Raw genomic sequence first — 14,551 nt, forward strand, 5'->3', positions numbered from 1 at the left:
GGGTCCTAAAGCCTGGCTCCAGCCCGAGCCTACACAGCAGTGAAATAGCCCCACAGCCCGCGCCCCACAAGCCCAAGTCAGCTGGCACGAGCCACCTATGGATGTCTAGTTCCTGTGTAGACATATCCTCAGAGACATTTTTACACTTTAGGAATTGAAAAGGATGTATGAGGCCAACTACTCTCCCTACAATGAAAATACAGTATGCCAAGTACATTCAAATATATCAGTAATAATAAAAGTAGAAAATAAGTAGGATAAAATTAGTATTTAGTAGTACTACTAATAATAATCTTTGAAACGTTTGGTCCATCACTTTCACACAAAGCTTTTCTATAATAGGGGCACTATTCACAACAGGATTAGTATGTGTAACAGGTAGTCATAGTACATAATGATTTTCTCTACCCAATCATTAGTGTGCACAGGTTTTAAATCTCACCTTCATGAATGGAAGATGTAATCTCGACTCTGAATTGGAGATACCCACTTACATGGTCAGCTGGGAGCCTTCTGCCAAGGTTATAGCTAAGAATCTGGTCTCTGCAGAGAAGAAAAAAATACTGTTCTCTAGACTTTTTACTATTATTTTATTTTTCAAATGTTTTACATCACAGGTTCCTGTCAGAGAGGTGCGACATAATAAAAGGTAATAGAGAATCATGAATTCATAAAAGTGAGCATCACGTTAGTTTGTGTAACAGAGCATGCAGACTGTACACTTCCTAAAAGACAATTAATGACCAGATAAAGCAACATAGCATATCCATCAACTATGCTTTTGTCCTTATTCCAAATATAAATTGTGCACTGGCAACTTTCATCCACCCACAAATCTTCTCTTAATTGAAAAACAAACAACAACAAAAATGTGTGCACTTTAAGATTTCAAAACCTTTTTATTTCTGAAATCATTCTGCCCTCTGGTGGTTTTCACTGCACAGAAAATATTTTTAATTATTTACCTGAACAAGAGACACTATAATTTTTATTTTTAGGTTCCAATTCAACAAAGCACTTATGCATACATTTAACTTTAAGCATATGCTTAAATCTATTCCTATTCAGCAAAGCTCTTATGCACGCGCTTAAATTTAAAAATGTGCTTAAGCCTTAGTAACTTCAATGGGACTTAAACAAGTGCTTCCTGAATTGGGTTTTAGGATGAGATTCTGAACAGCATAGAACTCACAGCCCAGGGTCCTCTCCAACATAATTTAGACAGCTGTGGGGGCCTTGTCTTAAGACCTTGTTTACATGGGGAAGTTTTCCCAGTATAGTTATACTGGTGTAACCCCCCATTTGGACATACTTATTCCAACATGAGTGAGACTTTTTCTGGTTCAGCTTAAACCCCTTCCCAAACAACAAACTAAACCAAAAAAAAAAAGCCACTTTTATACCAGCGTAAGTGTTTCCACATGGGGGGTAGGGCTAATATCAGTATAACTATAGTGGTTTAAATTCACACCTTTGGATATATATAAAAAAAACCCTTGTGCAGACAAGGCTTAAATTGCAGCAGCCTTTCCTGGCTATTCTATGGGTCACAGTACCAACTGAAATCTCTACATCATTGCATGCTGCAGCCCTGTTACAGACACGCCACTCCTGTCCTCAATCAGGCATGTCCTCTTTGTCAGGGCATAGGAGGGGATCCTCAGAAGACAGCCTTTTGGCTATCTTTCACAGCTCCTGTGCTGGCATAATCCTCCTCCAGATGGAAAAAGAGCTTTTAGAGCTTCTTTATGCTACTCCAGCCATTTTACGCCACATAACCGGCACAGAATGGGGGGTGAGAATCACACCCTTAGGGCCTACATTAGGACAGGCCATATTAACATCTGCTTGGTATTCAAATAAAAAAAAAGTGTCACTAGCATTGGCTATGTTTCATATTTTCCACAACAGCTACACAAAATTCAAAATGTGTTGGCACTTTAACTACACAAATATGCAGAGTATTGGTGCTGCCACACAATGCCAGAAATCAGGACTAATTTCAAATACAGACAAGGCCTAAATTAGCACAATGTACCTTGAGAATGGCAAGTGCCAAGCTTCAGACATTCCATTCCATTCCTATGACTCAAGAGTAACATCACTGACATGGGAAAAAAACCTGAGCCAGTAATGCTTATTTATGGTTCCTGTGTACAAATCGCAGTATTCCTCCTGTGCTCCTCAGACCAAAGCAAGTTTTGTTCAACAGGGCAACCACAGTGTACGTGTATTTTGTGTGTGAAAATAAATCCTGTTTATTCAGTTGATTTGGCACATCTGGTAGGAAATTAGATCTGAGTGGATGATCAATGCAAGAATCTCTTTAAACAGCATTACATAAAATTTACAAAATAAGAGTCTGATTCATCACTATGTACCTCTGGTTTTACGATGGTGTAATCTATTGGAGTAATTTAGTAGTGAATCAGGACCTTAAATGTTTAAACTGGAAAACGGCCAAATTACTTCATCCCCAGCACGTAACAGGAAAAAGCCCTCATGGGAAGCAAGTACCTTCTCAATAAACACGTCTAGCTCATTCCACCACTCGATACCAGTGGCTAGATCACAAGTTATCCAGTTAGAGACAAAATACACTTCTAGTATAGCAGTATAATACCTTCTGTGAAATCAGAAGAAGTTTCACTGGTGCAAATTGTGGCTTTGCTTGTCTACATGAGAGGTTTGCACAAGTGCATTTGCACCAGTAGCTGAAATTGAGGCTAATTCTACGTGGAGATAAGATGTAAATTAAGGATATTTAGAGAATGGCAGCTTCCAGACTTCAGCTTGTATAGTATTTATTCAACATTTACATTCCTCATAATTAGCCAAGGCTCGAAGAAGGAACTTCAGTAATAAATAATTCAAATCTTACAGTTCTAAACTTTCAAAATGGACTTTTATTCAGAAGATGATTCAGTGCTAAAAAATGCACTAGGTGGATTAATTAGAATTTGTTTGCATTGTACTCTTCTGTTCTAATAAGGAGGGAGCTTTGTAGAAAGAATCTAGATAGCAGATTGCACAATTCTGTATTTGTGAGGGAAAATACAAAATGAAATCAGTATAGCCCTCAGCACTTAGGAAACTCCAACTGGTGCAGAACGTTGCCGCACATCTCCTCAGCAACACAATGGCTACTGGGAACACATCAAACCTCTCAACCAGTACCTTCCCAAAGAATATCAAATCAAGTTCAAGGTCTTAGTCCCTACCTTCAAAGATATCCCAGGACTGGGCCCAAGGATACCTAAAAGACCATCTAAAGCTCCGGGATAAAGACTGTAGTCAACAACTTTGTCCTTTGGCACAACTGCACTCCCACACAGACACGCGTTATTCTTGTTGAAAGAGAGAACTTTCTCCAGGGGCAGTCCAAGGCTGTGGAATGAACTCCCACTAAGGACTATCACAAACCTCACACCACCTCCCGTTGCAAGTGCGAGGAATACTTATTTGATCTTGCCTTCTCTGATATAAACACAGAGCAACTGGTGTCTAGATAGATAGATAGATACTAACTATATAAAAAAAGAAACTCCGCTGCACATGGTTCTCCCTCTGGGGAGAGGGGGAGAGAACAAAATACGTGACAAATGTGTAATCACGTAGTTTAACACGCTATTGGAATACTACAGTGACGAGCACAGTAAAAAAAAATCAGTATAGGATAAAAAGAAGAGAAGTCTATACTATACAAAGTTAAACCTTTGGAATTTGGATTAATGCCATTTTTTTCAAGCTTTAATTTTAACTAACCCAGGCACAAAATCTTCACCTGTCCTTGAAGTCATCAGGATGATGAAAGATTACATTTTACTAACCTGCCCAAAAAGAAAGACTGACTTTAGCTTACTTCTGACTTTATCATAATTTGTGTACTTTACAGTTATATTGTCTATACTTTTCTTCCAATCAGTTTGTTTCATATACCCATTGGGTTGTCATAACCTTGATTGCAAGCTCACTGGGGAAAGGGCTGTATATCTGTCTAGCGCCTAGCCAATGGGCCCTTGATCACCGACTGGTGCTCCTAGACCAGGGGTAGGCAAACTTTTTGGCCCGAGGGCCACATCTGGGTATGGAAATTGTATGGTGGGCCATGAATAATCACGAAACTGGAGTTCGGGATGTGGGAGGGGGTGTGGGCTCCGGCTGGGCATGCGGGCTATGGGGAGGGCCAGAAATCAGAAGTTCAGGGTGCAGGAGGGAGCTCCAGACTGGGACAGGAGGGTGTATAGGGGGGTGAGGGCTCCGTCTCGGGGTGCAGGCTCTAGGGTGCGGCTGGGGATGAAGGGTTGGGGTGCAGGAGGGTGCTCTGGGCTGGGACAGAGGGGTTTGGAGGGCGGGAGGGGGATCAGGGCTGGGGCATGGGGTTGGGGGCACGGGAGGGAATCAGGGGTGCAGACTCCTGGCGGTGCTTACCTCAAGCAGTTCCCAGAAGTGGCGGCATGTCCCCCCCTCCAGCTTCTATGCGGAAGCGCGACCAGGCGGCTCTGTGTGCTGCCCTGTCCGCAGGCGCTGCCCTGTGGCTCCCATTGGCCGCGGTTCCTGGCCAATGGGAGCTGCAGGGGCAGAGCTTGGGGCAAGGACAGTGTGTGGAACCCCCTGGCTGCCCCTCCACATAGGAGCCGGAGGGGGGACATGCTGCTGCTTCCGGGAGCTGTGCGGAGTGGGGCAAGCCCCCGACCCTGCTCCCCAGCGGGAGCTCGAGGGCCAGATTAAAACATCTGGAGGACCGGATGCGGCCCCTGGGCCGTAGTTTGCCCACCCCTGTCCTAGGCACTACTGCAATAAAAATAACAGTAATTACTTGTCCTGGATGAGAAGTCAAAATAATTTTTCAAGACTGTTTTAAAGTAGTTCTAATGCTAATACGTCACCAAATTGAATACCCACCCATTTTCTCCCTGTGTACCTTATATGTAATCCTTCCTCCTCAGAATGATTTAAGATAATGTATATACAACTGAAATACAGAGACTGAAAATGTCCTCCAGAATTTTTGCTTGCAAAACATACAGAAGAGAACTCCCTGCATATGGATAAGCACACCGAAATCACTACGGTAGTCCCCAGACTTCACACAAAGCACTACTATGAAAGAGAGAGCTAGAAGAACATTCTGAGCATCCACGTGAAAATGAACACATTAAGCAATATTCTGACAGTCGCTCACAGAGTCATTATATTCTTCTAGTGTCGAGCAGTGTGCAAATTTATTAGAATAAGCCTCTTATTCTCATGTATCATTTTATTTAAACTGAGATCTGAATAAAACTATTGAAGTAGAACAAATATAAATATCAGCATTTAGAAACAATAAACAAGCAACGTGATTTTTTTTAAACATAGCACTTCTTAGGAAAGTCAGTTTATATATGAACCTGGGCTACTCTTGATATTATAATAAAGTGTATAGGCAGATCCTTTTAAAACAAAATTACTCAATAGAAGGCACCATCGACATTTTAATGGTATAACATTTTTAAAGAAAATTTACCTGTGTAACTACCACCTTGGGAGACTTAAAAATTAAAATTATTTTCAAATTGAATTTGCTTTTCTCCATTTCTTATTTTGGTTGTAATATCTAGGGAAAATAGGGAAATTCATCTTACCTTAGCCCAAAATTTCCTTTCTTCTAGGGCAAAAGTCCACAGATCCAGCACAATGGGTCTTATTCCTGCTTGTGGCTTCTAGGGCTCAGTAACCAGACTTGTCAATCAGTGAGGCTGGGAGTGGCCACACTCCCGAAGACCCAGTCAGCTAGCCAGTCCAAGATACTTCCAAAGCTGTTTTGTAGAGCTATGTCCTTTAAAGTTTAATTTACAGGTTAATAAAAAAAAAATCATACAAAAACATTTCATGCTGCAGAGCAACGTGAAAATCCACCCCAAATACACTGTTCCCACAAGTAAAAATTCCACCCCAAGGAAATATAGGTATTGTGCCCATAAAGAAAATGGAGGAGAGTGAGACACGAAGCCTCCCTCAGAACCATAATCCATATGCTGGGTGGGTTGGATCTGTGGACTTTTCTGCTAGAAGAAAAGAAATTTTTGGATAAAGTAAGAAATTTTCCTATTCTTCTTTATAGGGAAAGTCCGCAGATCCATTATAGTGGGATGTCCAAAAGAAGTGTATAACCAGGGAAGGAAAACAAAGAACGAATAAGGAGAGAGCGCTCTCACTGTTTTTTAAATATATTCCAGGGTGAACATATCATACAGACCCCTCCATCCAATGGGAGAGGCTGAGGAAGTCTGCAAAACTTTAAATTTGCAAAACTTAGTGAAGGTGTGAAAAAACATGACCAGGTAGCCACTGTACATCTATATTTGTACGTTGTATGTATGAATCTTCTGGTCAGGACTATTCCATGGCTCTGAATGAATGAGCACTTGTCCTTTCGGCCACTTTGCATTGACGCGATCCATCCAGGCCTATAACTTACCACTATGCTATACATATAGACCAGCCCCTTTAGCTGCCCTGTTTGTAAAATACCTTATCAAGGCTAAAAGAGAAGTGTGTTATAAACATATCTGAATATCCTATTTTATGCATATTGTGTATTTAGTTAGATATAATTTTCTGGCCTTGGGTGCAGAATTTTGTCCTTCAGCAGATTCTTCTTGTAGAGGTTGCCACTTGAATTGGACATGAGACCCAGAACTTCCCTTGACAATGTAGGGCCAGCCCCCACTCACTCTACTTCTTGTGGTTGTCCCGGAGTATGTTATGACATCCCCTCCCCCCCACAAAAAACAGTCATGCTTTTGAGCCATGAAAGAAAGTGAACAATTGCAGCTATGGCCTATCAATTTCTTCATCTGGAACAACACTTCAGTTTCTTTGCTGGGTTCTGGAGGCAGATAGGTCCATTGACAGACAGGCAACTCAAGGCTGTCTCTCCCCTTGAAGACGTTGGGCTATAGACTCCACTCTCCTGTATTTTTCCTTTGCTTTCTTAACTGATATTTATTTCCTCTTTATATGAGGTGCTTGAGTATACAGCAGATTTCTTTTTTTTTCTTGTTTTTTTAAATATGCCCCAGGAACAGAGATTAGAAGCGCACAGCCATATTGAAGATCTGGCACCACCTTGTTGATAAAAGCCATTGCTGAAGTGCTGTAAGACACTACCTGTACATCTTGGCTGGTCAAGACTGGACTCTTAAAACCTGATTGCTCTGTTGGAGGTCTCATCTTCCATTATCCTTGGATAAAATGGTTCCCTCAATAAGGTTCCCTGTTCTTGAAGCTGGCACGGATTTTCTTCACCAATCCTTTCTGACTGCAACACGCTGTGACTTTCCAAGTACTCCTTGGCACTGGGGCAAGGGAAAACAGGAATGATGGGTACTACAAACTCAAGATATTTAGAAATTTATGGAGAAAATAACTCACATGAACTCTCTCTTTCAACAGAATGTTATTGCTAGAGCCCTTCATTCTTATCCAAGACATTAGAACCATGATAGATGTGACTGCAGAATGGGTGACATTGTGACTTCTGAGCACTGGCTTCTGAATCCTGATCTCTGATAGAAATAAACGCCTCTGGAAGCGGATATCTATGACTACTCCCAGAAGTAATATTGATTGCATGACATCATCGGGATGTTGGTGATATTGCCAAAAAACATGTTGTTCCAAAAAATCTGAACTGCGTAATGGCTGCTTTGTGGGCCTTTTCAAGGAACAGTAATCTGATGGATGGGACACCTTATGTATATATGGAACCCTTTCTGCTCGAGAAAAAAAAACAGCATTGACTTGCATTTTGGAAAACACCCCTAAAAAGGCAGGTAGGCCCAGGAATAAAGAGGTATAGTTGGTAACTTTGTCTGTTGCATGTCACACTGATATCTCCTCTGAGAGGGTCACATAAGAGTATGTAAATAGGTGTTCATCAGATCAATTATTGATGGAAATGGATGCTTTGGTAGAACGTAAGGTCTCCATCCTGAACTGAACTATGGCTTTTGGAGAAAATCCACTCAAGAATTTCCAGTTGAGACTCCCTGTTTGGAATTTGGGCACTAGAAAGAAGACAAAGAAGAAGTGTAAGTCTTGTTATTCCCTGGGAGATCAATTTTGAAGCAGATTAATACTGCAGCCTTCATATGCTCACATTTTAATTGGTTGGAAGAAGGGGATGTCAGTCTTGGTTTGGAATGCTTTTAATCTCAGATGTAAGCCACACTGGGTATCTCTGGTTAAGATTCATTCTTCTGACAGCAATGATCCAACACTTGAAATTTCACGTTCTCTGTTTGGGAAACCACTTCAAACTGTAGTCATACTTGCTTGAAAAAACGCAGAGGGTTGTCCTGCAGTATCTCCTCTGTCTCTTATGCCACTTTGTGTATTCAATCAGCTCAGCTAGATGGACATACCTCCTATAACTCATAACTGGATCAAAGAGTGCCAAGACCCACAGTAGATCTGTATTTCCTTTTGATCTACCAGAGTGCCTTTGATTATGATTATTTTTACATTACATTATTAATTAATTATTATTATTATTAAAGGAGGATTTCCCTGGTAGTGCCATTTATATTTACCGAAGCACCTGTCCTCAGGATACTTAATAGTAACAAATACCTGATTTGCCTGGGGATTGGATTTCTGGAAGAATATACAGTCCACATAATACTCCTGAGAATAGTTTCAAATTGCTCCTCAAAAACTGACTCTGAGGTTCTTCCTCTGAGGGCTGTAGCCCAAAGACTGAAACAGCTCTCACATAAGTGAATATGAGGAGACTTCTCTGCACTTTCTGGGCTCTTTCTTGTCCCTTTCAGAGCCTTTACTCCAGGAAGATTTGCATTACAGCGAGCTAGAAGGGGAAGAAAGTCCCTGCACCTCTTTTTCCTCCTTTTACTAGGAAAATCAAGCCTTAGAAATTTCCTTTGTGGAGGAGTGACTCCTGTGGTCAGAATCTGTAGCATGCCTTTATCTTTCCTTCCCAGTTTGTCAGAGTTATAGGGGGGGAAAAGTGAGAGAAATTAATCTTGAAGTCCAGCTACCGAGTGTATCCTGATTTATGGAGCTTGCCACCCCCTAAACGGTAGGACAAAGGGAGAGAGAATGGCCTCTATCGCCTATGATAACAGAATATCACTGAAGAGAGACCCTGGAGGGAGAACCTGCTGCTGTGCTACTGAAATAAGTGTAAGATTTGTAAGGTTCACTCTTTTGAGAGGATTTCTTAGTAGGGTTCCTTAAACTTTACAGATGCTCCCTAAACCCCTGCTTGAGGCAAGGGCACATGGCACAGCCCTTTTGCCTCACTGGATCCTGCCGTGAACCAGGTAGTCTTACACAAGATGCCGCATGGCACTGCCCTTGGTCCTGGGTGGACTGATTTTAATCAGCAAGCAAAAACCTTGATTTAAATAATTTTAAATCATGTTTTGAATCCTAATTTAGTTATTTTCCTAAAGAAAGGCTGAGTCTCATGTGTTGGTAACCATTACAACATGTTGATCTGCAACTAAATATAGTCTTTACACTAAATTCAGTGCTTTTTTTTCCTGTGTGTGGGGGGCTAACCTGGAGGATACACTATATCCACACACAGTTAAGCAATATTATCGCTTAACCTACATTTATTCAGATTCTTAATTTTCACATTTTTATTATGATTAGAAAATGGTGAATGATGCCATTTCTTATTTACTAGATGATTAATTTTTACTTCTGATTTGTGTTAAGTTATATATGGATGGAAATGCAAATTCAATTAAAAAGCACAGAAAAGCATACATTTTAAAAATAATATTACTAACTTAAATGTGCTGGATACAAAAGAACAAAATTTAAATACAAAACACATTTTGATAAACTAACAATTATTAAATAAAGGAAGACTTATCTATAGTTAGGGAACTCAGCTAATTTTGGCCCCTATGTCCTTCAATATTTTAGAACTAGTAGATCTCATCCTCTCACGTCTACTTTTTGAAACTGCATTTTCAACTCCCAATTGGATTCTTAACTTTGAATGAACTAGCCATTCAACTGCGCTAGCTGAATAAACTGAAATGAAGAAAATATTTTCTCTGCTCGTGCAGAAGAGGCTACATGCTGTCAAAAGCCAGTTTAGCACTTCAACACACTCTGGTTCTAGATGCATAGCCAGTGACTTCACCAATTCACTAGTTTGACTTTCTTTAAAATAGGACAGCAAACATGTACTCCTTTACATTATTTTTGGTATTTAAATTATTTTAATACATTATGTTAAGGCTTAAAGTTATAATAAGCTGTCAAATTCAAACAGGTTTTTTTTTAAAATAAACCTATATTTAATTGAGATTAGAAAATCTGGTTTAAATTGTTTTAAAGGTTTTAATTTTTTTTTAAATCATCAATTTTTCTACACCCTGCCTTTGTCTCACTGAATCCCATATTAGGCCCTGCTGTTCTAAACAGCAGCAGCCCTTTGTTTCACTGAATCCCTTAGCAAGACAAGCAGAGCTGCACAAAAGCTGCATGGCATGGTCCTTTGTTTCAATGGATCCCTCAGTGTCAGGCAGGCTTCCAGAAAGGCTGGCTTACACCTTAAATTAGTCAAAAATAAGTGCTGTTCCAGTTGCCCCTTACCGCCTGCTTGTTCCTCCATGTCTGGGCTGCTCTCCCTCTCAGTCCGGCAGGACTGGCTATATTGGGATTGGTTGATTCACAGTGAGCACCGTCCCATCAGTCCCACCAGTGTGGAATGTCTGATCCACTACACAAACAGGGTTCAATTAACCTGGCACCTTTGGCACAGCTGACACAATAGGGTCTGATTAGCCCAGACACTTTCGCATTCTTTTCTGCCAACTTCTCTATTCCTCTTACGGGCTGTGAGGTGTTCCACCAGAAATGCCTGCCCAGACATGTTACATAGGAAGCTGCTGCAGGCAGCAACCTCAGTATAAGAAGGGAGTTTCCAGCAACCCTGCTGCAGACCCTCTCCCCGCCCGCCCCGCCACTCCTGAGGCTAAATAGCAGTCCTGTAATGCTTAGAATCCTTTTTGGTTTTGTTTTCTTGTTGCTCTAAGCAGGAGGTCTGGTAAAGTCTTCCAGCAGCTGCTGGAAGCAGGTCAAACTGGCTAGCTGGCTGGGTCTTCATGGATATGATCACTCCGAGCCTGCCTGATTGACAAGTCTGGTTAACGCCCCCAAGAAGCTGCAAGCAGGAGTAAGACCCATTGTACTGGATCTGCAAACTTTCTCTGCAAAGGCCGTTATTTGTTTACATCCTGGTTGTCATGCAAGAACATTATGTTACTCTCACGCCCTTTAACTTCCCAGGAAGAACATATGCACTTTTTGCTTCTGCTTCTTATGGCCTGATCCAGAGCCTCCTTGAAGTCAGTAGAAAGACTCATTGACTTCAATGGGCTTTGGATCAGGCCCTAAAGAAGTGTTTGACACAGTTCAACTCCTCCCATTGTCTTCAGATGTGTGAATGTTAAGAGAAGTATTATTTGTTGTCTATTCCTAGTGCTATTAAATGTACTACATGAATTTTAAAGATCTTGATAAAACAAAGTACTGTACTGGATTATTTCTTAATTGATATTTTAATGGGTATACATACTATTATCTATCTAACAGGCCCACTCTTAACCTACAGCCATCTTCCTCCTGAACCACAAGGCAAGGCCCCAGTGTTCCAGCCCAGATCCCTTTCCTTCATCCTTCCCTTCTTGCCCAACTATAGAATTCCAGAGCTTGTCCAACCACGAAGCAAGATTGGACAGTGTTTCCATCCCCACCAATGGTCACTTCAGTTATCTGAAAACTTGTCTTTTTAAAAAAAATAGTATCGAAAGCTAAGAAAAAGTTTTTAAAAGCACAATAGATTAATTTTGGGGCCCATCAAACCTTTATTCATAGTGAAAGTCAATTTCAATTTTGTGGTATTCCCAACACTCAGAACAATAATCAATTACAATCCTTTAATTTCTACCCAGTTAGTTAAACCATTGTGAAATCTTTCTCACGATAAGCTAACAATTAGAAATGTTTGAACTATAAAAGAAACAAGACAATAAAATCTGTTTGTTCTAAGTTGGCACACTATTCTATATTGCTGGCAGTAGTTATGCCTTACTTCTTGATTTATTAGCAACAAGTTAATTTTTCTTTGCCTCAGAAACCTTAAAAAAAAAAAGTTATAACAAACCACACAGAGATTCTTACACACACAAATTTAAAACAGACTAAGAAATGCAAGCATATTCGTATCAGAGGTTGTAAGGCTACAGAGATATTCCTGCTATGGCAAGTCTGTGGTATATGATCACAATGAGTATACAATTAATTAGCCAGGAAAAGGTTGCTTTGTGCCAGTATCGCAGATGCTGATCTGATCTTCCCAACTGACTTAATTAACAACGAGTTAGTTTACCCTATTGCATGCCTCTCCAATAGTCTCTGGACTGGTATTGTTAACTTCCCAAGAAAGCGCTTGATGATAGGACGACTCTTGGCAAATTTGTCTTTAATTTCAATTTCCAAGACGTCTGTTAGAAGTGCAACAAAAGAATATTTCTGAAAGAAAGAACACATTCAGTAGTGTATCATTACAACATTATTCAACATATATGTAAATTTACACCACCCGTTTGTGACAGGCAACCCAAAGCAATGATTATTGATGATGGCAGCCGCTTCCAGATTACACAATGATGCTACAATCATTAAAAACAAAAATGTTTCTTCCTTCCCCCTCCTCGAAGAATAAATGGCTTTTTAATTTCTATATTACTATGATGTTTCAATCAAAAATGAAGTTTGGTGAGGCATCAACGTTATGCTTGGAACAGCCTACATCAACTAGTTAGACTTCCACTAGCCTTCACCTTTCGGATTTCAGTACAAATCATCACCTTACCAGAATGGCTAAAAACAGTCTGGCTGGTTGGCTAAATAATTCTCAACACGGAACAAAACTAGAGGCTACAGTTCAACTTTGTTACACACATCAACCAGACAGGTTCAAATCTCTGCACATCTGGCAGACTCAAATCAGCAAATGAATGAGAGTCATGAATAAAAACAAAAATTCTCATCCTTGTCAATCAGGGTTGAGTTTCCTGTGATGAATGGAATTTAAAGGTTGTAAACCATCTGTTTGCTACAGAAATTGAAAGCAGTCATTGTGGAACCCACAAAGAAAAGGAGAAGACCAATTCTGTACCAAATTCAGCATATGTAATATGATCATAAGATGGTACTGTCAAAGCATTGCTACAGGGAAACACACAGCAGTTAGAACACGCGGATATAGTTTGTGGGCAATGAACACTGCACAATACATTATCATTTTAGTAATAAGTTGCAAAAATAAGAGACCAGAGAAGAAAAGAGGAAATAGAATAGAGGATTTTTTTTTGGGGGGGGGGGGGTTAACTGGCTATTAGAAAGAAAGAAAAGACTCCAACTAAAACTCTTATTCTGAGCTTAATTGTAGAGGAAATCTGCATGACTGTGAATGATGCCAGAGTGATATCACTGGGGGGAAATGCCCTCTATTTAGCCACAGAACAGCTAAACCATGAGTAGTAGCAATGACCTTACACGGTCCTGCTTTGTTGCTAATCTACTTCAACCATGTTCCCTTGACCTCTCTGTTGAGTCTGTGAAGTCAAACACCAAATGTGGTGGAGGCATATGGACACTACAATGTAGACTCAGAGCATCAATTCATTTCACAAAAACAAAACAAAACCGTGAATGGCCATCAAAAGGTTACAGGTTTTGGTTACAAAGACCAGGTCTACACCGGGGGTGAGGGGGAGGAGGAGAATGATCTAAGTCACACAACTTCAGCTACGTAAGTAACGTAGCTGAAGTCGATGTACTTAAGATCGACTTACTGTGGTGTCTTCACCGCGGTAAGTCGACTGCTGCTGCTCCCCCGTCGACTCTGCCTGCGCCTCTTGCAGCGGTGGAGTACAGGAGTCGACGGGAGAGCTCGCCGATCCGGCAGGTGGTGTAGACATACCCTAAGAGGTATTCATTTTAATATTATTTCCAGTTCAGTGGGTTTTTTCAAACACACTTTTGCCATTCAGCACTCAAATGCATACGAGATAGTGTCCATTCTAACACCAAAACAGCCTTCCCTGTGGAAACAAATCTGAAAAGTTGCCTTTTGTCAAGCTACATACAATAATTCAAAGATCATCCTCCCTGCTTGATGACAGAGAAATCTTTGAACGTGCCAGTTGCTATGCACTATGAGAGAGAATAATTTCTCAATGAACTGTAGTTGGAATCATTGCCCGGGCTGAGCCTGAAGATGAATGTTAACTTCCCGTGCCTTTTTGTAACGATTCTTCTCACAACATATAATCCATTCTAATTAATTTATTCCTGCAATTTCAAGGAATCCACAGGGCTATTAAGCAATTTCAAACTTGCTATCAGAAGAGGGACTGAAGCTCACAGCATATGGTTCAAACATGTTACAGAAGACAACTGTTCCTACCCAACAACAGGGTTCCTACAATTACTGCAATTTCCATGTCAATTT

General features: G+C 40.6%; 1 protein-coding gene across 12 annotated transcripts in view; it reads right to left on the reverse strand.

Annotated features, from left to right (window-relative positions):
* HECW2 (HECT, C2 and WW domain containing E3 ubiquitin protein ligase 2) overlaps positions 1-14,551 on the reverse strand; it is a 258,022-nt gene that overhangs the window by 86,572 nt on the left and 156,899 nt on the right. For 11 of the 12 annotated variants that reach the window (XR_010591637.1, XR_010591636.1, XM_065562027.1 and 8 more), the window contains 2 exons: positions 12,422-12,564; positions 443-543 (listed from right to left, as the gene is read on the reverse strand). Coding sequence is in view for 10 of the 12 variants with exons in the window: in XM_065562027.1 (XP_065418099.1) it covers positions 443-543; positions 12,422-12,564 (244 nt within the window). In the remaining 2 variants the exon portion in view is untranslated. Of the gene's footprint in view, positions 1-442; positions 544-2,038; positions 2,298-5,627; positions 5,820-12,421; positions 12,565-14,551 lie in introns of those variants that run through there. The other variant, XM_042851674.2, reaches the window with a different exon arrangement.

The sequence above is a fragment of the Chrysemys picta genome, chromosome 11 (assembly GCF_011386835.1).
Source record: "Chrysemys picta bellii isolate R12L10 chromosome 11, ASM1138683v2, whole genome shotgun sequence".
Classification (NCBI taxonomy): Eukaryota; Metazoa; Chordata; order Testudines; family Emydidae; genus Chrysemys; species Chrysemys picta.